The following is a 26,530-nucleotide window of genomic DNA, read 5'->3' as shown; positions in this document are numbered from 1 at the left end:
ATAAAGATTTAATTGCAAATATTTTCCTCCCAATCAGCTGGTCCTCACAAATGAGAAAACAGCAACGGTAAGCCAGGCCAGCCATACAGGGTTGCAAGCTGATTGAAACCAGTCACGTTTGTCAATTCGTTTGGAAGCATTATCAGCCATGATGTCTCAGTACCCAACCGGTTAATACCTCACTTTCCCATTTCTATTTTCATCTTGTAAAGTCTTCAAAGGCAGACCAGGTCTTGTAATTAGAAGTCTTAATCTGTCACACAAGAGCTGACAAGTACTACACACCACCAAATTTTATCCTCCTCAGCTGACATTCTTTTTATCAGTCGACTAATCGACTAAATGTAACAAGCTGCCATCTTCTTTCTCAATTTGGACGTCTTTAAAATTCATTATCTTGTAAACCCTTATGCAGGAAATGCACAAAAGAAGAATTATTATCCCTCACATGTCACCTATCCACAGAGGATTCCATGCATCCTATCTCCGCTAATACCAGATCTGAGCTGTTCCGTCTTGGCTAATTCCAGAGTCAAATCAGCCCAGTGATGAAGTGATTTCCACTCAAGCAAAAAAAGTAAGTCTTTATTTCCTCAAAGAATTCGTAAATCTTCAAGTATGATTCCAGTTGACAAATTTACACAGTTACTGTCCACAGCATGGGAATCACTCACTCTGATAAATGCGTTTTCACTCATTTAGACTTATAGAGTATTACCTGACCTAAAAGGTTGCACTAGCTGTCCAACTATCCAATAAAGTGCCGCACTCCAATTCCTGCCAGCATATATTCGCCATCCAATTCCAAACTCCGGAATATGCCATTTTTCACTCCACTGGAAAATATCATGACATTTTATGGGACAAATACGAAACTTTAAATTTCCATTTTATCAAAATCTTCAGAGTTATGGATGAGTATTACAGGTGTCATAAAATGGGAAAATGATACGAATGATATAAATACAAAGATAAATGTGGTGTATGAGATGAGATCTTGCCGAGCATTTTCAGCCAATTTTCTGAAGATTTATGCTAAATTGTGACTTCAAAACGACATTCTCTGGAATACATGGACAGTGTATTATTCCACCATACAGAGCTAAACGCTGACTTTTAAAAACAAAAGATTCCAATGTATTCCCATGAGCCAGCTTCATCTTGGCTATTGCTATGCAAAAATATCAAACCCTTGCAAATACTTAAGCTAGGAAACTGCAGAATTATGGGTAAATTATGAATATTCATGCATTCTGACATCATCAGGATTGACCAATCATAATTACTCAAACTCAATCACTTCTTCTGCATTTGCTGATCCCAGACCAGAAATATTTGAAATAATGTGCTTCAAGCTTCAGTACAGTTAGCCAATCCAATATTATTTTAATTATGCTAATTAATTTAACAGACTCCATTCTCAGACTATCCGGAAAATATATGTTCCCACAACCTCCCAATGTTAATGTATCCAGCTCTTCTTACACAGAGTCAAGCAGCTAGGATGAGATGTTTAATGAAAAACTTAACTAATTTTCAGAGTTTACTGTGTTTTTCAATAAACCCATAAATATTCTTTATAATACGATTACTTTAAAAATTTAAAAGTTCAATGAAGTTCAATATTTTTTTTCCCATTCAGACATTTAGAGAAATGTTCATTGGATAGTATATGTAGTATGTGCCTAGCGCCTATATCCATGATATTATCTATGATAATAACCAATTTAATTTAATTCAATTTAATTTAATTTAACCAGTTTTAATAACCAATTTATATTTAAAAAAACACAAAAAATAAAGAGTTATAGTATACAAAAATAATAATACAATGCATATTTGATCACCATTGAAAACTTGAAAGTCAAATTCATTCTTCTGTTGATGCATCTTTCATTTGATCTGTCTTCTGTTTTGTATTGTAATTGTTTTATGTCCATACAAATCAGCAGTGTTGAAATAGAAAATCATGATTATGTGACATTGTGAGGGGCTGCTTCTGTTTATCGCAAGTCATTAGACAAGTCAAAAAAGTTCCTTTATGGCACTGAACTGACATTTAAAAGAGGGATTCTAAGTAGATTGTTATACCCACAGTCTGACAGTCTGCCAGAGACTATAGTAAAGAGTCATTACACTGTGCAAGCAGACCACTTCACTGACACACAATGTATTACTTGTCTCCAGGCTCTGTAGTGTACCAGAGTACAAACAAATGTCTTTCAGTGTGACAAAGTCTGGTACTCCAACATGTTAAAATTCCAAACAGATGTGACATGCACCCTCTAAACACCTCTGAGTTTGCAAATCAATGAACGTTGTGGAGTTTGAAGAGGCACGTCATGCACCCTCTCTTATTTCAGTAGCTGCTTCTTATTGTTGCAAAAACTTGCCATTGTGTTTTGTTTTCTTGAAGAACAATTGCAGATGTGAAAATATTTTCACAGAAACTTGACGAGAGATGATTGTGGATCTTTGCTGTAAAAACAATAGAGAGAAAGCACTCTATTGCTCCCTGTTGATCTACCGATAGGACACCATTTGTACCTGACACTGTTCACATCTCTCACAATTGCCACATTCCTATGGACTGACTTTCGGTAGAATTGTAAAGTCATTCTAGTCACAGCGTCATCAGTCACTGATGTTTCAACTTAACTGATCTGTACCGGTAATTATTTATACTACACATACATTCATTCATGTCACTTTTTTAACTTGATGAGGAAAATGCGGTGAATTAGAAGCCCGGTATAAAAGCTTAAGACTGTATTATATGTAGATTTTATGCTTAAAATTTTTTACCAATTTAAGTTTGACAAGATGAAGTCATTTTCTTACCATTCCAACTAAAATATGGCATGATTGAGCTACATTGCAAGAAAACCAGCTCCGTTGCTGAAACATCAGTGTCATATTCATTTTACATAAAGGCTGGTAGGATACACGCTGATGATAAAACTGAACATGTAATTTCAGACGTAAGCATAATATTTTCTGAAACCACATTTCATTGCAGGAAAGCCATGTGTGTCCCAAGGTTAGCGAGATCACTGTGAAATCTTTAATCTCAATATCATTACGGCCAGCCATCACCTTATTCACAAAAAACATTAGCGTTTTCAATTTTATGCTTGACTTAGGACGGTCGTTATTCAGTTTCTATATTTAAACCCAGTATTTTAATCAAAATTCTGCTGTGGTTGATTTATGAATTGGGAAATGATGTTTCTTATTGGGGGGCAGCCCCAACTTCTTGGTGTGATTAATGAAAGGCTTAGAGGCGTAAGATTTTTTTGTATGAACCAACTGCAAATTCACATTATCCTCTTTTTATATTATGGCAGCCGATCACAAAAAATATTGTCCACGCATTAAATAAACAAAAAGAAAATAAAAACTCAGTCAATTTTTTTTCACTATTGAAATAAAAATATTGAATCGGTGCATCAAATAGTCTGCCGGATATTGAATGTGCTTTTAAAAGTTTACAGTCGACATTGTGGCTGGTCCGGTAGGAATACGCAGGATGTATCAAGGATTTTATGTCTACTATCCGTCAGTAATTATGTATTTTGCAAGATATTGGAGTCAAGGGACGTGGAGGACAGAATTCAATCATAATGCAAGATACGGTGAATCTCACACACACACACACACACACACACACATACATACACACACACATACATACATACAAGTTATTGATGACTGTGATACATATTAATACTAAAGGTAACAGAAATTCAACCAACTGCCCTGAAAATATAAATTCCATACTCCCAAAATCATTGACTCAACTTGAACACAGGAAAAGTTATTGAAAAAATGTAATATCAAGTTGCCTTTAATGCTTTGTTGTGTCAGTATACCATTCCACACACAGAACAACATATACATGAGAAGAATAGCTTGGAAATCTGTGTTATATCTGTCACTGTAAGATGTGTTTAGATTTGGAAACAGGGTTTCAGTCTGAATATCTGTCTGTGGATATTTCTGAAATTGTGGAAAAAACCTATTTGTGTTGTCTTGGTTACTTATACTGCTGATCTGCGTTGCTTTTTCTGAGACCGATGAAAGACTGCCATTGTACAGTAGAACAAGGAAAACCATCGTTCCAAGCAACTGAATGAGGGATACAATACAAATTGGTGATGGTTTTGCTATGGGGACAGCAGAAGAAAAAGTCATGTCTGGGGATTTTACTGAGACTCTGCCAATTAAAACGACATAAATGATTCAAATCACATTACACAATTATCCAGCAGAACCAGGGTATCCTGAGTTTAGAAATCCATCGGTGCCCCAGAGCGAAAAACATCATTGCATGTGCAGAAACATACCGTTGTGTAATCGATGGAAATCTGAGATGTTCCCTCGCATAGCATGGAACTACACGGAAAGTACATTGAGAATTCTAACATTTACTTCGATGCAACCCCCAATGGCATTGGATCGGCGATCTTTTCATTTACCTGAGGCTTTGCACTTTGAACTGCTAAATATTTCAGGTTGACCCATTTGACACCTTGCAAGTGTGAAGTGATTTCCAAGTTGCAACGCCTAAATTTTTATAAATATTAATTTCAAAAAATGTGAACTTTTCATGAAAGAAATACATGTATTCAAAAAGTGTATGGCTTATGCTGTTTGTATACATGCATTTTAATACACACATTCAATAGAAGCTTGTGAATTTGGCAGATATAACCAACACCACCTTATACAATTTTTAAAAAAAGATAATATATGCTATTTTAAAGTTACGAGTGTGAGTTATTGTTTCTGAGAGGCTAGTTTCTACATTTTATGTGATAAATAACATTTTTAGAATTCTTTGTATGAATACGTGAACAGCAAAAATTTTAATACTGTTACCTTGAAATACATGTCAGTATATTACTCACACATACAGTGATTTCAATACACACAGTTTTGCCAGCCCTGAAATCAGCCAAGTTAATTTATATGTATGCTGGAAGCGATATTTATTCATGAGCCTTTATGAATTCTGGAAATTGGTAATCTTTCATTCTTTGATGTACACATTAAGTCAGCGCTGTTAATTTTTAAAGAGCCTTCACGGGGTTGAAGTCGGCAGCTTTAAAGATATTGTGTGTGTGCATTCACACACAAAGAAATATCTTTGTTTCGAATTCTATATCTATACCTATTTGATGTATCATAGTAATTAAGAATATTTGAGTAGATACAGTTCATGAACATATCATAATAGAACATCATATCGTCAACTTTTTCAACATGGTTTAATTCATGAGTGTTAGTGTAAACAATGATTTTGAATGCCTTATGGAGCAATTCAGATTATCTGCAATTGCACTGATCTTCTTTCATCCACCTGAAATCTTCCAAAGCATCTAATATACCGGGGTAATTGTGAGTTGCCGAATATGGTGTTGAAGATCCATACCTACGTTTGTGGTGAATGAAATATTGAAGAATACTGACAAGATTTCTTCAAGCCGGAGCTAAATCAAAGAGGAGATAAAAAAGTATGGACAAGAGACTCAAAAATAAATCAGACTCAAAATTAATAATAAATTTATCTCCTCCCTTGAAAACAAAAGGATGGTGCGCGTCAGTTGTAGTTATCATGGTACAGATCATATCCTACACAGGTTGGCTCCAAATGCAAAAATAAATCATCTCAAGATAAAATCTGCAAGATGTTTTTTCTGACAGTTGCGGTGATTGTTGATGGTTTGTTAATGGTACAGTAACAGCCTATTGGCTTGTCACTCTCTAGAAAACCAAGACTGTGCTTTAACTCTAGTTTTTCCCTTTGTGCATAGATATCAAATGAAGGTTTCTAAACTTACATCTGCACCATACTATTAAGAAGATTTCTGTTCTGGTATTACTTGTATTTTTAAAATAGCGTCACACTTAACCAACAAACTTCATACAAAGCACTTTTTTATCAAACATGACATGAAAAAACCCTGATACTGCATATTTTCAAACAGCGGAGAATTATGCATTAATGTAATATGGTAACTATAGTTTACTCAAAGGATGAGGAGGTTAAATATTGGGGTAGTAAATCTCAATTTTGCTATTAATTTTACAATTTAATTAAATTCAAAAACTTGACTCTACTTTATGAAATGTAATATCTCATTTGAAGCTAGAGTAATTGCAGAAAAAAACCATGATTTTCTTCGCATTATCTATTCTCTCATTCATAAAGTGATATGACTTTTATTTAAAATGTAAGAACTTTCTTGCCCAACAAAATTGTCATTTTGTTATGTAGTATTTAAAGAACATAATGTGAAAATTTCGCAAAATTTGACCGAGCCTGAATGGAGTTATGATTTTTGAAATGTTGAAAAACGGGGGAAAGAAGAAGCCAGGAAATCAGGTGATTTGCATAAATTGGATAAATTTACAATTCTTTCTCACCCAACTTACTACTGCTTGTCAAGCTGAAAGATTTTATAATCTTCGGGTAACTAATTAATGAAAACTGAATGAATCTTTGCAAAAAACTGAATTGGAACAAAATACGCCGTGTTATGTGGATTTTTGTTGCACACTTGTACAGCAACTTTTAATGAAAGAGCAATTCAAGTTTCATGGAAATATGTACCTCTGAAAAACAACAATCACTGAAACCTAATCAATTTTGCTTCATCAGCAAAGAATGTTTCCTGTCCTAAGACCTCAACAGTATGACTATGGCCTTTAAGGTAGAATGTGCCTCTGGGACAGATAGTAGGACTCTCAAATTTTTACAATTCTTTTCTGATCTACCACTTTTGGGGACTCATTTTAAAGCTCTTGAATAACATTCACTAGCTTAGTTTTTCGAAAATCCAAATTCTAATTTCCCCCATAGAATTAACTCAGGTATGGCGGCCATTTTGAATTTCAAATATTGCAAAATGTTGGGTAATTTGTTTTGCTAGTTCTAAACTTTGCACGGTGACTCCCAATTTTTATTGTTGATTTGGTGTTGAAAGTTTCATTGAGGAAAATTTGAGCAAAAGTTTAAGTTTTTCTCTTTTCCAGGTGCGAATTACCTTAATACGTCAACAGAACCAAGAGAGAATATGTTTCACAAATGTAATCGTCCATATACACAACAAAAATCAAAACAGTGCCCTACTTTAGGTTACTGATGCATGCTTCATGACCTAATGCCTAGGTTGTCATGAAAATGGGATTATGATAACCTTTCATACGGATGTCTAATATGACTGCATTATTAAATGCATATAAAATTGCATAATCAAAAGTTAATGTCTTATAATTAAATATCCCGACTTCTAACTTTTTATAAAATAATTTAAACTTGGCATCCGAACTTTATCTTTTCAATTTACATTAAGACTGTACATAAAGACTGCAAAGTTTAATTTAAAGATTCAGCATTATTTTGCAATGGCTTTTCAGTTATATGCCTTTAGCACTCCCTTTGTATGTCATGTTGATATCTGAAAAATGTACCAACAATTTACTCTGACTGGTTTTCAAAGGAACGAGGCAAAAACAAGACAATGAACACACTTTTCATGGCCACTCTACGATCAAAAAGCATTTGTAGGATTTATTCATTGTCACACCACAACTCATTTAAGTCTCTCCTTCCTACAGTATGTAGTGAAGTTGCATGAACCTCGGCCATAAACAGTCACTTTTTATCTTTCAAGACTACACAAATTTTCAGTATGGAGGAACAAGCGGGTCAATCATTTCACTTTGATTCTCAAACCAGAGTTAAAGTATCGTCACTGCAAGGGTTGAAACACACCAGACAATATTCAACCTCCACTATGGCATTCTTCACATCCCTTCACGGCTGTATTGCGTAACAGGAAAACCATCTTAGGCAAATGAATTAAGTGCTTACACAGGAAAGTGGTTTAGTTTGCACTGTGAGCCACAACAATTGTTCAAACTCAGCGCTTAGCACAAAGAGTGACAACAAGAAGGCAGGCTGGGAAAAACCACAAATTCTAGATCACTGCATCAACAAAAATCTTCACTTTTGACTTCCTTCTTTTGGATTCCTGAACCAATTATTGGACATCATACTTCACGGAATCACACATCTCCAGAGTTTCAATATTACTTGATTCAATGTAACCTAGAGTGTCACTTCAGCATTAAATCAATCAATATTCTTAAGTCACATTAATGACGCTGTCAGATATATTTCTCAGGAATAGATAAATGATGTCAAAGTGATGAGGCATAGATTAAATTTGCATATTTTCCTAATGATGTAATTTTCAAGTTGTGCACTATCATCCATTCAAAGTGAATTGGTATCAGAAACTAGATCCTTTATTTTTGTGTAAATCCAATATCATTAGCATTTTTTGCCTTCCCAAGATACAAAAACAAACCACGTCCATTTATCTCATCTGCAATCCCCCTCTCCTCTTCTAACTGAGGTTTTACTTCCCATTTGATGGAAGTCAGTTCTTACTTGATGGCTCTGATAAAGATCAGCAGACAGTCATCCAAAAAATTCCACAGATTACTCTAAATCAAGCTACACCAATTAATCTCCATAAAGTTAATTTAGAGAACATGGATATGTTTCTAAACCCCTTGAAGCATTGGCTTAGTCCTGGAATCAGAAAATATGGTCAGTTTAATCCCTAACAAGGGATAATGTGCAAAGACAAATGACAGAGCTCCCTCTTCATGTAATTAATACCAGGAGAAAAGACAAGCTTCCCAGGAAATCATGGATAATTATTACAATATCAGTGGACAAGTTCAAATGGTACACTTCATTAGCATGGGACTTATTGAAGAATGAGCAATGTGTACTTTTCAAATTTTGAAATATTTGACCTTGATCATCTCTGTCATTTCCTCACTTAATTAATTAAAATATCACTCATCTGATAAAACAAACTCATGTTCCAGATACGCACAGACATGTTGTCTGCAAATACTGTATGACAAATATGAAGAAAGCCATAGTTCTGAATTATGCATTTTAAATAACTGACCCTATTCACATTTATCATTATACATATAAATGCCACTCAAATGAAATGCACTTTCCTCTATTTTCAAAGCCTAGATGCAATTTAATACCATACCACACTTTTTCAATATGATGTAAGAAATGAATCCTTAGGTCATTGTTTCCCATCTGAGGTTTTTGGAGGCAGAGCAGATAAAGGACATGGGAATATACTCTACCATGCTGGATTTAGCCACAGGTGATCCCTGTAGACACGGTCTATAGGGAACCTCTTTCCATCAACTAATTTCAGAAATTAATGTCCAGTGCAGTAGAATGCTATAGTCTCTCATGGTTGAGAGCGGTTTAGATTGTGTATGAATGATTCTTACGAGTATAAATTCTTTTCACTATTCATAATTAGGCCATTTTAAGAAAATTCTTTGTTTGCCGTCCTCGGCTTTTTGAAAAACCTACTAGCCAGCCAGGGAAAAAAACAAACACAGACAAAAAACACAAGTGTATGTATTAACATACACTCAGTTTGTATTTGGTTTCTGTTGGAATAGTGTTATAATTGTGTTTGTTTTCTCAATTTTTTCTGAATGAGCATGCGGACAGCAAATAAAGAATTTTATTCAAAGTGCCTTAACTACAATGACATAAAATGTACCGTTGCTAAACTACTGAATTTCAAAAGGAACACATGGCAATGCAAGAACCATATGCGATGGAAACTATTTTCTTTATACATATTTCAAATGTTGTAGAGAACTTTACATTAACTTTGATATATTTAAGGCAACAATCGCGCAGTATTACACCAAGTGTCAGGGTTTTGATCATCATTATTCACATAAGAGGGCAGAGTATCGTGAAATTTAAGAAAAATACCCACTGAATAAAAAAGAATAGTTCATATTTGTAAAGTCTGTTCTGCAGGTTGAATTTGCAATTTGTGCACGGTAATCAATAGCCTGCTACTCGTATATCATTGAAAGTTTCATTTTTGATTTGACAATTATCCAAAATGGTTTGTCACATCTCAGTCTCTACACCCAAGGAATAGAAAAAATCAGATTCCTTTTTCAAACCACTTGGAAATTTTTTCAATGATGTTGCCATTTTCTGATCAGGTTGCTATAGCAACAAGCACAGTTGACACCATTTTCCTGCCACCCGGAAGATATCAGTGTAAATATTCACGTCAACGCTATGTAAAACATTGTAATGATCAATGATTAACAGGTTAAAGGCAAGATTTGTCTGGTCTGGAAACTTTGGAAAACAGCATATTAATTTAGTTTGACTGTAAAATAATAGATCATAAGTTTTGAAAACTCAACATACGATATTTCTTAAAACATGTAATTTATCCCTTCAGTGAAAAAGTACTTTCTCATGGGTGTTGGGTGCATGGCAAACAACTGTATATCTTTCAACAATGATCTAGGGTTGCAGTAGTCTATAGAATGTTGCACAACCTGTGGTCAGTACAGCTAACACATGTAGAATAGGATGTGCTCACTCTTTTCAAAACATCTAACCTCATTTCTTTCATTTAGATTTTACACTAGTAAGTCTATGTATTTTTACATATACTTTTGATTATGCACTGTTTGTCAAAAGTGTATTCAAATACTTTCCTTGAACAATTAATAATTGAATGAAAACCATGATTTTTATCGACAGTTATCAATTCTGCCTTCTTGTTATCAGTCTATTGTGATAAGACAATACATACTACAATATCTCAAGCTGACATTTTGGCGTGTGGTTTTTATATCATATCCAATGTCTCTGACCATTTACTTTTACAATTTGTATATGGAGTCATTAAATTCTCGTTTTCCCATCTTTTTCTCACTGAGAAATTTTTGCTATACTGAGTAGCACATTAGCTGTGAGCCTCAGAGCGGTACTTCAAAAGATTAGAATTCACAAAAGACATCACTGAGATTTGTGAGAAAACTTACATTCTCAATGTATCTCAAGAAGACTGCTTAATTTTGATCTTTAGCAGTCGCTTTGTTGCCCAAGTTATGATGTATTCGGAATTCTTAAAACCCAATAGATGAGAAAGAGCCTACGGGCATTTCACATTCATGTGTACATCAATGCTCACTTTGATCCAACAGCTATCATGCTGATGACTTTTTGCCAATATTTTTCCCATTCTAAAAACTTAAAACAGCAGGAAGCTGATAGACACAGGTAGGCAGTCTTCAAGGAAGCTCATCTTCTGGTAAGAATACAACTTTACATATAAAATAACTCTTTGTTTCTGTGTCAAGAAAAAAGATTATATAGACTGCTGATGGGAGGGAGAGAAATTTTGCACAACACCAGCACTCAAATCTACAATCATTGGTGCTGGCCAATATCAAAATTTTAAACTTGCACTTTAAACTTGAAGTATTATTTTCCCCAGGAAAAATTCAGTCAACAAAATTTGCTGGACAAGCTTTTGTCCACATGTTGTGTCCTGATTGACAACATGATACTTTGATACCTACAAATGATGCAAATCAGTCTATAGTACATAATCTTTGTGCCACTTAAAGCTCAACTCTACAATCATTTGTTCCAGTCTGAGAAATGGTCTGTATAGACTTTGCTCTGGCCAACATCTATACAAGGTAATTTTCCGGGGTGCAACCGAAATTCATGATAACTTGTTATCTGATCTACATATTTCATAACAGGTTGCTTTCAATGCTGCCCACTTAAAGGACTTCTCTTGTACACACTTCCTGTGAGTATGGCTCCAACCTAGGATTGGTACGTATCATCCACTGATATGAAAGTCCTAAAGGAAGATACTATAAAGCAAACCATTCTAAGTACCAGGAGAAGACAGTTAATCCGCTCCTCAGGGTGATAAAAAGACTGCAACTAGACAAATCTAGTGTTGAAAGCTGACAAAGTTGATACGAACTGACCAGAGAAAAGGAATGAAATCCCGTTTTTTGACTTTAAGTATCAGATTTCTAAGATGACAATAATCCTCATCAAATATTTATCAACAGAATCCTACATGTCAACTTAATCTTCCTTGTGCGCCATATGTTACTTTTCGACAGGTTTGGAAAAGAAATTTACCTTTAACGAGATGGCTTAATGACAAATTTTTCACGATTTTTCCCTAAGTATGTGTCAAAATGGACACAGTTTATACAGTTCAGCTACAAATGTTTACTTTCTTTATGTAGTGTCTACATCACTTGGCCATTTACAGGTTTTTATCGTAACAGTCAGCATCTCACATTTTGTTGTTATATATACAAATTGTCATCTGTTTATTTAAATGAGCAAGATAGGACTTTGCTTTGATAGTTGATTTATCTTCCAAAAATAATGACATCATGCACAAAGCCAAGTAAAAGTGATTATCTCAAAGGATTATAAAAAAGTCATGATGTGTGTGTATTAAATTGCTCAGAGCAGTTTTAGCACAACTGCTCCTTTTCCCCCATCTAAACAATTGCATAGAACCGTAAAAAGGATAGCCAAAAACTATTAAAGGGAAAGAAAATCATCAAAAATTGCATCTGTCACCCCATTCTAGTTAATGAGTGCATATCAGAGAGAAAAGCGGTGAAATTCATCAGATCATCTCACAAGAAAAGGATGGCTTATGGTGTTGTATATTATCAGGGGAATGGTCTTTTTTTATTGATTTCAAGTGAGGAGTGTGAAGAGAAGCCTAAAAATCACTACCATTAAAGCAGCCTTGCACCTTGCTGTCTGTTGACTATGGTTCAAAGTGTTCAGATGAATCTAGTAATTGACAACCGAGTTAAGTACTTGCTGTAGACTGCCTCACACGGTTCAACTAATGATTTTACATTGGTTGACAAGTGATTCTCATGGACCACTCTTTTTTCTTTGTCCCCTATCATATGGTGTTAAAAACCCACCACGCTCCATCTCTTTTATATAATTTCAGTGAAAATACGAGGTATTCTTCCTTGAAATGGTTGATATTCTTATCTGTACAATATTTTTTTCAAGTAAGTGCTTTCTTGATCAATTCTAGAGCTGCATTATAAATTTAAGCTATGCCATACTCCGATGATCCATATTTTGTTGGGCCAGAATTTGTATTTGGAACGAATACGCTTCTGAGTTGCACACTGCCCACGCAAAATCATGATTGGTTGTCGATAGAATTGAGAGGGCTCCCTACAAAATTGAAACCGTAAATATTGCTCTGTGACAGAGAACATTAGACAGCACAATTTGTAAAATAGGCTCGTGGTCTCTGGTTTCTGTATTTTCTGCCATAAAATCACTGACTTTTGTCATCATGATTGGAGTATAACTAATCTCTCTACATGACCCTCCGTATCCGTACTGCCGTATTTGAAATCTGGTGTCGAGAATTCTACCAACTTGAACTTGAAAACACCTGACAGTTGTTTGTTTGCGTGACTGTTTGTTTGTTTTCCCAAGTGTTTCCAGCACTACAATCATTCCCATTTGATGTATTTACCCCCATTTTAAAGGTTTTGTTCTGCTAAAATAATTTATTGAATAATGGTTCACTGCCCTAGTAATGTCTCTATTGCGTTGCTGATGCTGACTTTCACCCCAGCAACGTATTGACTGGCAGAACTCGGCAGGTCGTTCCGGTTGAAAAACCACAAAGATTTATCAAAGCGGAGAAGAATGGGAATTCATGTACCTGCTTTTCACTTAGTCATTTCATTTAATGAGCAGCGTTTACTTTAAGTGTTTCAAAATAGTCGCACTCTGTGGTAAGTACACAAACAACAGAACTACTGTTGTTGAAATCTTTTCGCCAAAACGTTTGCAATCTGAAGCAATACAAGATAAATGATCTTGATCAATAGCTCCATTAGGTTATAAACAGCCCACGCATTGTTGTCCTCTTTAAAATAAACAAATACATACACATACACTCGACAATTTCTGTAAGCGATTAGATCTTTGAGAGATGCGCACCTTGAGCAGACTGAATACTGAAACCAAGAATAGAGTAATCAAGCAATTGAGCTGAAATTTCACTGGGGTTGGACGTGTCACGATGTGCCAAAGGTTTACGAGTTTCACCTGCGGGCACTTAGTGTAGGGAGTTTCCAAAGATATGGGTGTCCCAGGATTGTAGTTAATAGGGGATCCGCATACTTACAGAATATGAAAAAAAAAGTTTACGTCAATCTAGGGAACGCATCACCTGTCATGGGTTTTGGTTCATACACGTTCCCTTTATCACGGGGCCGTGGTTCATTGTAGTCCAGCCCGCCAGACTTTTGGAACGCGGGAAAAAAAAACGCGGTCTGTCGCACCCTGACGAGTAGAATATGTTCAGCCACAATTCATCAAATCTTCTATTACTACTGTCGACTGAAAGTGACGAGAATTCGCATACTCTGATAGTTCATTCTTTTCGTTAAATGTCGGCACCAAACAAAAATCAAAAGTGAACTCCCGCCACGAGCCGGTTTGCAAAAAGCTCCAAGGGTTGTATATATCGAAGAGGTTTGACAGTGTAGTTTTCGCTAAATATCATGCATCGCAAGATATATCGTCTGTAGCATACCAGACTTTTCACCTTTTAAAATATATATTTTAGGTCTTCTAGAACGCCCAGTTGATTACCTTGCATCTTCTTTGAATGTGTACGTCGGAGTGCCGACTCTGTGAACTAATTCACTGAGAAAGTTCGCGGTCTATGCTGCTAGCTTTATTTGAAAATAAAAGTTACTTCTACATGTACTATTGCATGCATATATAATATAGTACAAATTCTTCCAGGATGTAGTCAAGATTCACAAGACGTCCATTGGAAATGCTAAAGTGCGGTGTTCCGCAAGCGACGGCGGTAATTATTCAGTACCGGGGCTCTAAATCGGTCGAGGGAAATCCGATGGAAAAATACAGTACAGGCTTAGAGCAAAGACCAATACTTTAGTTAAAACATGCCCTTTGGCAAATACAATTAGAGCGAGTAAAGTGTTACCGGCACCACTGATTAACGTGGCACTATATTTGTGAGTCCTGTGCGTCGGAGACGTTGAGGATAAAATTACGATTGGTATACTCACAGTATTCTTGTCGTGAGAGGAATGCTCAGCACACTCAGATCGAATGTGGGAACTCCGTAACACTTCACAGTCAATCGATCTCCAAATATACACTTGCAGTGTTCGGAGATGTTGGCACACGGGTTCGACTGGGTAACTTGGTCACCTGCTGCGGCCGCAGGTTCAGCCGGGCCTTGAGTCACCGTGTGCGTGGTTCCCGCTTCGGTCGCTTCGTCCACCACCGCCGCCGCTGTGGCCACGGACAGTACAGACAGCAGCAACAGAGCAGTCGTCGCCGATAACTTTTTCGTCGTGATCATCGTCATTGCAACATCGAACGTTTCACGCCGTCGCGTCGACAGCTTCCTTAATTGTCCCCTGCGCTCTGTATGTATTGACAACAAGCACTGTCTTAGTTATGTTCTCAGAGTCGGAAGCCACTGATGCGTACGGGTCGTTTTCTTCTCTCGATCACTCACTTCAGTAGTTGACTGCAAGGTAAACTAAGTGGAGTCACGTGCCTTCGGATCTGCCTATCATTGGTGACTGCAGATATGGATTAAACTTAGGGGCGGGGCGTCTGTATCGATACAATATTCGAAACAACACGTTCCTGTGCACAACAGAGCAGACGAATGTTGAGAGAGCGAACTGCTAGTACCGGGAAGTTCTGATTTCCCAGTGTTCGTATTACCAGAGGCCACGTTGTCAGATATCAATTACGTTTACAAAACAAATATATTAATTTTAATGTTTACACTTCTGTTTTATGTGCTTGGGTTAAATGACAACAGATGACACGCGCAGTTACTTCACCAAAGAGCACAGCGGGGAAGCCCTTACGTCACGATACCAAGCCTAATCGGCCAGGGCGGGTGGACCTTTGACAGGTGCTTGATGATTTTGGGGTACAATCTCGTTGTCCGGAATCACCCTCCCTGTTCTGGCGGCAGTGTCCAACGAATCCATATTTCGTCTTGACAAGGACCTCCAACTGAGAAAGACTGCATCCTTCGCGCGTCTGGCGTCTCTGGGTGATTAGGGCAGATCATGGAGGTAGAAGTGAGAATGTCAGGTCATTAATGTATACTGCCTATATGTGCATTTTATCATATGTCGAAACGCCCATTACGAAAGGATGATAGGAATAACGAGCTAGCGGCGGCAGCTTAACAGTCAAGATTGTACGATTTTGTTCCTTCATACAGCCATTCGGACGGACAGCGGAAGGACAACTTCACTGCAAAATATTTCTTTCAAGCTTTCAATCCTGTATGATACTGAAAACGAGGGTTTTTATTAAAGATGCGATTTCCATGGTATAAAATATCTGAAAACAATTAGAGGTATTATCGACAGCAATGCTAATACCCAAAAATTCCAGACCGTCCATTCCATACACAATCTATAATACACTGACCAAGAAAAGGTTTCACTAAGTTTCATTAGCCAACCGCCTTCCTTTCCAATGAGAGCTGTGCATGTCTTCCCGTCATCACGATCACGACTTCCATATTCACAAGACTTTTTCATAGTATCATTTTTTTGCTACATCACATGCTTTTCAGTCTTTTTCTGTGTATATCTGTAAATTTAAGAAGATATAGATGTAAAAACATCAAACATCAAGTACACAGAATGACGCAGTAACAAGGAATACAGATTCACACATCGGGTCAAGTTTTCTGTGGTATTTGCTAACCCTGGCGATACGCTGCGTAATCATTCGTTAGTATTGGTCACATGATTTCGGTCTTTGTGGCAGTTCTTTTTTTGTAATTCTATTTCACTACTAAGTACTGCAAGCATAACGATTCACTGCGTTGTATCACTAGTTAGGCTAAACCCCTTGTGTGAATTATGAAGCTGCCTTCCTTTCACTTCATCAATAGTATATCAGTGTATTCGGTGTGCTTTTATCTCCCTATTACATACTGCTTTATTATATTCCATCGAGCACTATTCTCCCCTGGGAAAACACACGTTAGTGCGTGTGTATAAATATATATATACATAATATACATACATCATATATACATATATATATATATATATAATATATATATATAATATATATATATATATATATAATATACATACATCATATATATATATATATATATATATATATATATATATATACACAAAAGTAATACTATCTGTTACTAAAGTTTCATGCATCCTGCAATCTTCAGACAGAAGTGAAAGGACTCTTAGCAACACTCTCATTTATGTGTTTGGGACGTACCATTCTATTTGTAGGTTGTGATAAAATTTGACAAATAATATTTGTTTTGGTGGCGACATTTTGAAACCAACTACGAGCGTTTGTTTAATGGCGTAGATTTGTCAGCATAGATAATATGCAGCTTTTCTGATATACATATATATATATATATATATATATATATATATATATATATATATATATATATATAATATATATATATATATATATATATATATATAGATTCATTGATTGCATATGTACTGTACTTGTGTGTTTGTGCTTCTAAAGCCATAGTTGTATGTGAAGGTGTTTACTTTTTCAGTGGTTTTACCTTTGTTATTGTTGAATGGTTAAGCTTCAATCAAATACGTAGTCAATTTACTAGATTTCGAAACAGTGTAACATTTCAAAGAGATGAGAACAACATTTTTTCGTAACAGTTGTACCACGTTAACATAAACTTCGGATCGATTTACCATCAGAGTAATTAAAACTAAGTGCAATCAGTGTTTGGAGAGGTAGAGGTGCTCGGTTATTACATGTGTATCTTTTCTTTATAGAAAGGAAGACGATCAAAGAATAACTTTTATCTGTGCACAACACTTTCCAATCCTGACAGACATTTTATTTCCAAACATTTAAGCCTTAAAACTAAGATTACCAACAACTTGAATAGGAATCAAATGAAAGTATAAATGTATTTAGTTTTAATCATTTAAGACAGATAAGAAAATGTGTTGACACATGTCTACACATGGAGATCATGGTATATACTATGAAAACTAAAAAGTGCAGATTTGGCCTTGACATTCTCTGATGAAACTGAAGTCAGAAGTAAGACACAGAACAACAGGGGTCGCAATGATTTGAAGAGTGGTCTATTATTTCAGACATCGAAGAATTAACTTTGAACTATGGACAATATCCATTCGATTCATTGCTCAGCTCAGGGTAAAGGTTGAATTCAGTAAATTTGAAAAGTTTTCAATGTGAAAATGCGAGGCCATATTTCAATTACTGGACTACTTACCTAGGTCTGTGTTATACTGTTTGGTTTATTATATAATAAATAAACTTGCCTTTCAGATATTGTAAAATATTGTCTGTAGTTCAACATTTATTCTTAAGTCAGAAGTCGGTAATCATTCTTTCTTTTTTCTTTCTACTGTGAAGAGAGCTCAGACATGTATAAACTTCTTTGTCAATTTCACAAACACTGATTGCAACTATTTTAATTACTCTTATGACACCGCAACCTAATTTTTTCAGCGTTCTACAGGGAAAGGCGCTGTTCTTATCTCCCTAAATTATTACACTGATTCAAAATTTGTAAAACTAATCATAGATTATTGGTCTCTCTCATTGAAACGACTTTGATCTCACTTTTAATATCATCTAGACATTGTGAAAAACAAAACAAAAAGATTAGATGTAAAATGGTATTATGTCATCATGCTAATCGTCGTCATCATCACCGTCATCTTCATCATCATCACCTTCCTTCAATCTACCTGAACTTATTGACATATAATATCAGGATGTCAGTTAAGCACAAGGTGTTTTTTTCACGATAACGTAAATGAGCAAGGGACAACATCGACATTTAATTTGGGAATTAAGGATTATTACCTTTGCAGTTGCACCCCCAACGCCATTTCTAGACGTAATCTTCTATTGATAGAGCTTTATGCAGTTTAATCCTCTAGAATTTCGAAAAAGGGAAAGTCATGTTTGTTGGATGGGAACTGTTTTAATTCAGTCCAAAGCCATCGTGCCTTTAAACTTATTGAACTTACACGTTTTCAGTTTGTTATCCTGCATTTTTTTTTCGGTTTCTCCAAATCTTTTGTTATTACACTGGCTAAAACGAATCACAGTGGAGTCTGTCGTGCCTATTGATTATGGACAAACATCAAACATGAAAGAGCATTAGAGATATCCTATCGTAAAGCTTGTGGGTTACGCTATATCATAAGATTATGGCTATGTGCAGTGTGAGTGTCTTAGAATTTAGTGTATTTTGTTTTGTTTTGTTTTTATTGTTTTTGTCAGGAGTGGGGGGGGGGGGTTAAAGAAAGAAATTGTCCAACTGTAACGTTACAAATTCAAATAAAAAACTCCCTGGTCTGGTTGAGAGAATTTCCATGTCGGCCCTCCTACTAATTCGTTACTGAGGGACCGTTGCCGTGCAGGAGTGAAGTGTTCTATTTTTGCAGCGTCTCCTGTGCCCAGTTATTCATCTAATCGTTGCGTCAGTGCTTATTTGTTTTTCTTTGTGTCTCAGTTCGTCTCATTATTATGATAACTGTTTCGCTAATTGGCGTCCTTGCCCCGCTCCGCCCCGAACTCTCCCGTCTTGCTTTCTCATGATGCATGGGTGACTTGGATTAGGTAAAGATATCGGCAAAACTAGACAACTTCACAGGAAATAGGACTTGGCGCAGAAGATGTATCGACTTCACGACAACAAAGCACTCTGCACCGGTCTGTTCTGTCCTGTTCTTTCAACAGCAGGCGTTAATCCGGTCTTAGTTGGCACCAGGGTGATTGACCATGGGTATTATGTCATCAAAAGAGAGACAATATAATTACACCATCCCTCACCTGAAAAGACACGCACACGGACTGAGACGGAGCCTTTTTGTCCAAAGATGTTACATCTTTGTGTTCGACCCGCTAGTCTTAAAGCGGCGCACACTTGCCCAAGTATATGCAGTGCCACTTAGAGTAGAAGCCGGTAAATTTAGATACATGGAGCAGTCTGAATGTTGGTTGGCGCGTACAACTATAAGTGGCCATTATCTGTACGTAATTGCTCGAGTAGGCTAGGTTATTAGGACTACATGAAGGTGCAGGCGAGACCCAAGTGAAAATGTATACGGCAACACAAAGGAAAGATTCTCTTCCGAAAAATCCGTCACAATATAATCTTGTATGGCATCATAGACGCTCGGAATAACAAGTGTAGTGTTATGCACTCTACATACTGAGCGCCTTTGGTTCCGGCCGTTGGCGGAAGGAACGTAAATAGCCTAAAGTGGACCCTACAAACGCAGGAGGACCGTGTCAAAGAACAGACGCTTGAGGGCATGCATTATCGTAACGTATCATTCTGTCCACAGCTCACAGTAAAAATTAGCTACGGTGAGTTTATTAGCGAGAAGCCGATGTGGGAACGACAGAAATATACTCCGCAAAGTCTATCTGTCAAACTTGACAAGATTGGAGAGGTGGGGTGGGGGAGCCGGTTCCGTTGTAGGTTGTATCAAGGCATCCCTATAAACTGGCCTATTCGATGTATGTATGTATGTATGTATGTATGTATGTATGTATGTATGTATATATGTATGTATGTACGCACATTAAAGTAAGTGTGTATGTACGCTCATTAATGTATGTATACGTCGAAAAATATGTGAATTAAAAAAGCTTCAATTTTATCTAACGTGATATGAACTACAGGTTCGAATCTGTTCTCCTGATACAATTAAATCAGCTCTTATATCAACCCTCGTCAATTAGAAAGATACAAACGTGAAATTGACCAAACTTACATCCCTGGAGATGTAAAGATTTCATTTTTTCTTCTTCACTTTAGGAAGCTAACACAATGCAATTACTCGAATAAAATTGATGTCACCACCACTTGTTAGAAATGCGCCACATCACCAAACAGAAATGAAACCGTGACTGAACATGAAGGATATTATTGGTGATTGCTTCAACACATAGGTATAATCCATATCACATACAAATGTGTGTTTGTGTGTCACTGAAACATCGTTCACTCCCCACCCCAAAAAAGGAAACAAGGAGTTAAACAAGGCCAGTTGTCTCTTATGGCTGTACCACAATAACAAAAGAATCGTTTCGAAATCGATGTAATCCTCCTAAATATGTGCAAAACGGACTCTATCTTTTGCTTACGTTTCTTTTGGCTACAACAAAGTGTTAATTCATTCTTAATCCCGTAAAATCGAACGGAGATGTGGGTTTTGTTGTTGTTACGAGTGAGTGTTTGATGTTTGTTTCCACAGGTAGCCCTTAAGATGTGAACTTTGGAAGTCCAGGATCCATGGTCAGGACCGCAATAATTTGCTTTTCTTGGCCGAATAGTTAGATTGAATTGCAGGGATTCAGTAAATGTAATGGCAAATTGATCCACACAAGATTATTTTCTATTTCGACAGAGTAACAGATCTCTTGAATACTCTTTAACTTCTATGCAGCAAAGACTACGCTCATCACCGATGTAGACTTCCACCAGAGGTGTTTCTATTAAATTTTAGGGACATTCTATGAATCTAAATCTCCTCACATAGTTAAGATCGTGTTGCTCCGTAGGACACTACAACGGATAATGTAAATCATATAAAAATTCTCTATGATATATATATATATATATATATATATATATATTATATATATATATATATATATATATATATATATATATATTGTACTTACTGAAGATATCTGTATTCATCCAAATATATGTAAGTTTCAGCGTTTATTACGTTCTACCGATGAACGTGTATTGCGTAAGCTTGGTATTTTTCTGTTTAAAGCTTGTCAGTTGCGAAAAGAATTACTTTGTAAAATAAATGTAGACAATCCTTGATACAGAAATTGTTAAGTACGGATTGGTTTATTTTGTATAGTAAATTTGAAAGTTTTAATTTATTTGCATTTTTTGACGTGTAACTCCTCTGCAGATGGGCCGGAGGCCTTGAAATGCAATAAACAAACAAACAAATATATATATATATATATATATATATATATATATATATATATATATATATATATATATATATATATTGTTGTTGTTGTACATCGTGTTTGTTTTTGTTGTCGTTCTTGTTACTTCGTAATTAATATTCCATTGTCTCTGTCTGTCTTTATCTCTCTGTTACGGTGTTTTTATCTCATGTCATCAAACTATCTCATTTTTGTTTGTTTATATTACGGATGGGAGTATCTGACACATACCTGTAGTCTCCATTGCACGTCTTATAGGATTAGCTTTCTAAAGAGATCATTTTCCCATCTTGTCAGAAATTTTATATCTCTCAGCCAAATTCATGCCCTTATGATGATGAGCGCGTCGTCAGATTTTACTTAGGGTCAAATGATATGACCGTTTGCTCTTATAGACGGTGGTCTCACATTTCCTGCCGCGGAAAGACTAGGAAATCGTGTTTGAGCGATTACTTTAAGTCTGTTGGGATGTGTCCTTGTCGCAGTGAAACACTGCTTAGTTTAATAAGGGTTTGAATTACGACTTATTTTTTTTAATTTTGGATATTACAATAATGATCTTCCCCACCGATTCGCCATCGGCTCCGAATACAGGCATCAATATCGACATTGCTGGAATTTATAGGCTGTAAACATCCTCTCACGACAAAGCATGCATGTAGTTTTAAAGCCTAGACTAATTAAGGTAGTATGCGCCTCGAAAGTGAAAGACTTAAACTTTTGCTCAAAATTTCCTCAAGTAATCTTTCAACCATTCACTTTCAAAATCAAGAATAAAAATCGGGGGTCACCATCAAGTTTTCTTACACCGAGAGCTTTAACATGAACCCCCATGCACAAGTGGTATATCAGCCGCTATATCTGTGTTAACTCTTTGGAGGAAAATACAATTTTTGAATTTCAATAAACTAAGCAAGTGAAAACTTTTCTTACTCCAAAAGCTTTAAAATGAACCCCCACAAGTGGTATATTAGAAACGATTTGTAAAAGTTTGACAGTCTGAATATTTGTCCCCGAGGCGCCTTCTACCTTTGGGGCCGTGGATAATTAAAACACGCGCACAGTAAACGCAACTTCTGTGTTTAAGGGGGGGGGGGGAGGGGGTTTGGCTGTATTTCGATTGCCGTGCGTGCGCAAAAATTGCACTGCAAGTTTCCCTATCGCAATACCTCATTACACGTTTTTCTGTATCGTAAAACTCGTGTGTGCCTGGCCAGTACGGCACCGGCGCTACACAATCGTCTATTTGACATACATGTGAATCAGTGCACGAGTAAAATAGTAACAATCATTTTGGATACACTGTTTCATTTCATTCTATTGGTTGCGTCATTGTTGAGTTGGCACTGAACAGAGAAGAAGAGGTATGTGCGGGGAAGTGGGGGGGGCGGGGGGGGGGCGGTCGGTAGCGTGTGCGACGTGATTCATAGCGACGTAATCACCGATGGATGCACATACAGAATGAGGCTTGGTTGGATTTTCGCACTTCCAAACTTTCGTTTGGGGAAGGGGGAGTGGGGTTGAGGACAAACGCACTGAGTTTCGTTTACCGTGTGCATGTTTTAATTATCCACGGCCCCTTAAGCGATGTTTCTAAACTGAGAACCGTTCATCTGAACAAACCAAACGACTAGATTCTCGAGTTGTTGAATTTTATTTATTTTCATATTTTCCGAAGGACGAGTTAACGAATCAATTAGGCTAAGGTGAAATGAATTCATGGAGATGGTAGTTCTTTACCTGAAAGTGAAGCAAGAGATACGACCTTCAGAGACTGAACAAAACCGTAAATATGTGATTTCCCATCGACTCTTATTAAATTAAGGTAGAACGGGCCTCGGGCGACAGATATGCAGACTCTCCAACTTTTAAAATTCGTTTCTGATATACCACTTGTAGGGATTCATTTTAAAGCTCTTGGTGTAAGAAAACTTTACATCTGCTTAGTTTTTCGAAATTCGAAAATTTTATTTTTCTCCATAGAGTTAACACAGGGATGGCGGCCATTTTGAATTTTAAATATCGGTAAATCTGGGTTATTCGTTTCTCTAGTACCAAAATTTGCACGGTGACTCCTGATTTTTATTCTTGTTTTTGAAAGAGAATGGCTGAAAGATTCCTTAAGGAAAGTTTGAGCAAAAGTTTAAGGCTTTCACTTTCGAGGCGCATACTACCTTAAACTAAACTATCGGCATTACGAAGGGACGTGGAGATTATTGTCACTTTCCTAGCGCATGGCACCTGCTTATCAAACAAAACGCCAAATTTCGATTTCAATGCAACTCGGAGTGAGGTGAATCTATAAAACCGATCACCCACTACCGATCATATTTTTTTATCTTCGTTCCCTTTAGAGAAATTCAGCAACGCATTTTTCCGCGTTGAAAATTGTACAAATTACGGGATCTAAAGCTACTGGTCTGATGGTTCTATTATCATTTTAGGAGTCTTGGGGTAAGGTTATAATATCAGTCAGTAAACAGTCAGCCATGTTTTGGGCAACGCCCCCGTGATGTTGCAATGTTCGAATTACTTGTAAAATCGACAGCAGTGCCACTTTTCGATTCAGTGATGTTAACGTTTGATGATTGTAGGGATACGGTCGTCGGAACTGCGCTCAAAGGTCGTATGGGACCCATACGACAATTTAAACACTGTATCCAAGGTACGATGGTGATTGATGAAAGTTAAACCATGTCTGTCATAATCTACATCGTATAATTTAAATGTTGCAGCTATGATGATGAGGTGCATCTAGATATCATATACAAAATACATTGTAAACAAGAAACTCGCACATGCACAGTTCCGACGACGGTATTTGAATTGTAGCCCGGACTAGAAATCACTTTTCTACAAAAAACAATGCAATTTACACGATATAGCTCAATAAATACTATGTATGCTTTAGGAAGTGGAAAAAATACATTGTAGTTGACATCCACAACAAAATTGGTGAAAGACATTCACCAGAGTCACAGGTACTTGCCATATACGAGATAAAGTCTTTAGTCTATGTTTTTGTTGTTGTTGTACTTTGTTTATATCACTTTATGTCAAGGAAAATGAATTAACTCCCAAAAAATTAACCTCTGCTGAAATAACCTGTGTAATGTGACCGTGGAATGAACTGAAATGGCCTCCGTGTATGATGTAACTGTGGAATTAAATATGTTATGGCACAATGCCGCGGAAGGGAAAGCTGACGATATGTTTTGCTGACTGCTTCAGAATGCTTCAGTAATGTAACTGACCCCTCAGATGATAGAAAATCGATAGAGATGTTTAAGGTAGTATGCATCGCGAAAGTGAAAGACGTAAACTTTTAACAATCGACGATAAAAACCGGAGTTCACCGCGCAAATTTACGAACTATAGAAACAAATTACCCAACATTTTGCGATATTTGAAACGCAAAATGGCCGCCATCCTTGAGTAAATTCTATGAGGAGGGAATTAAGTTTTGGATTTTCGAAAAATAAGACGGTGAAATTTTTTCTTTCTCCAAGAGCTTTAAAATGAGTCCCCACAAGTGTAGCTCAGAAAAGAATTACTGTAGAAAATTGAGAGCTCAAATACCTGTCCATCATGAGGCGCATTCTAACTTAAACAGGGCAACTTTAAAGCCCCAATAGCTTAAAATGTTTGGCAAACCGATCCCAAAATATCCTTAGTTTTCCAGTAGTTTTCTTTGAATAAGACCCATTAGAGACTAAAAAAGTGTATAACGCTGCCATGACTGTCAAAAGTGGCAAGTAAATTCAGAGGTTTAACGTCATTTTAGATTTCCCGCCATTTTCAAAAACTAATCATATGGCAGATTAAAACAACAAAATGTTGGCCATCGTGTGTTGTGCATTCAAGTTATGGCATCATGCTTGTTTCTGGTATGATCACGATGTGTATGTGCAGGAAATACTCTTTTTTTGTATTTTCCCATGGGGCGCCATTTTATGGATGTGGCACCCGTTTATTATTAAGCCTGTTAAAACGTGAAGGCATGGTCCGAATCAGTTAGCAGTGATACTTCAATACACGTCCTTCAGTTAGCACATTTACACCAACCAACTTTGGTTTGAAAATAAAATTATGAAAATAATGCATAAAATTAGCAGCTATTGGGGCTTTAAAGCTTGCATGGGATGGTCGTAGATTTATCAGAAAGTGTGTCATGCGCATAGAGCCTAGCGCGGGGTGAAAGACCTCTTATCGGTTCAAATAATTTGATGTTGTAATTTTGCCAGCCTCATTTCGTAACACATCGACGCATCATCTTATCGTTTCCGCACCGTCGTAAATCGACAGCCTATTCGCCAAGTATGCGCACGAAATCGAATACAAATTCTGGGTCTGCCGAAGTGACGCGCACATCTAGAGATAAACGCTAATTTTATCAAGTGTGCGCTCTTGCTTATAGTCTGTCTGTCCAAAACATTTTAACTTGTATCTCGAAGGTTGACATTCTAACCGAGCTTCAAAATTGTTTCCCGTGTACGAAATACAGAATTGCCGCTGGACTTATATTTGAGATGTGCT

The 26,530-nt window shown here is 36.6% G+C and overlaps 1 protein-coding gene and 1 long non-coding RNA gene across 2 annotated transcripts in view; one reads left to right on the top strand and one right to left on the bottom strand.

Moving 5' to 3' along the window:
- LOC139150089 (lutropin-choriogonadotropic hormone receptor-like) overlaps positions 1–15,507 on the bottom strand; it is a 109,765-nt gene extending 94,258 nt beyond the window's left edge. The window contains exon 1 of the mRNA XM_070722248.1: positions 15,025–15,507. Within this exon, the coding sequence (XP_070578349.1) occupies positions 15,025–15,329 (305 nt within the window). The 5' untranslated portion in view covers positions 15,330–15,507. The remainder of the gene's footprint in view (positions 1–15,024) is intronic.
- Positions 33–12,707, top strand: LOC139150093 (uncharacterized). The gene is made up of 3 exons (XR_011556191.1): positions 33–577; positions 11,148–11,198; positions 11,659–12,707. It is a non-coding gene; the product is annotated as an uncharacterized lncRNA (long non-coding RNA).
- Positions 15,508–26,530: the final 11,023 nt, after the last annotated feature.

This window comes from Ptychodera flava, chromosome 14 (genome assembly GCF_041260155.1).
Source record: "Ptychodera flava strain L36383 chromosome 14, AS_Pfla_20210202, whole genome shotgun sequence".
In the NCBI taxonomy this organism is placed as follows: domain Eukaryota; kingdom Metazoa; phylum Hemichordata; class Enteropneusta; family Ptychoderidae; genus Ptychodera; species Ptychodera flava.
The sequence above is the reverse complement of the archived record's forward strand: the minus strand, read 5'-3'. Positions and strand labels throughout refer to the sequence as shown.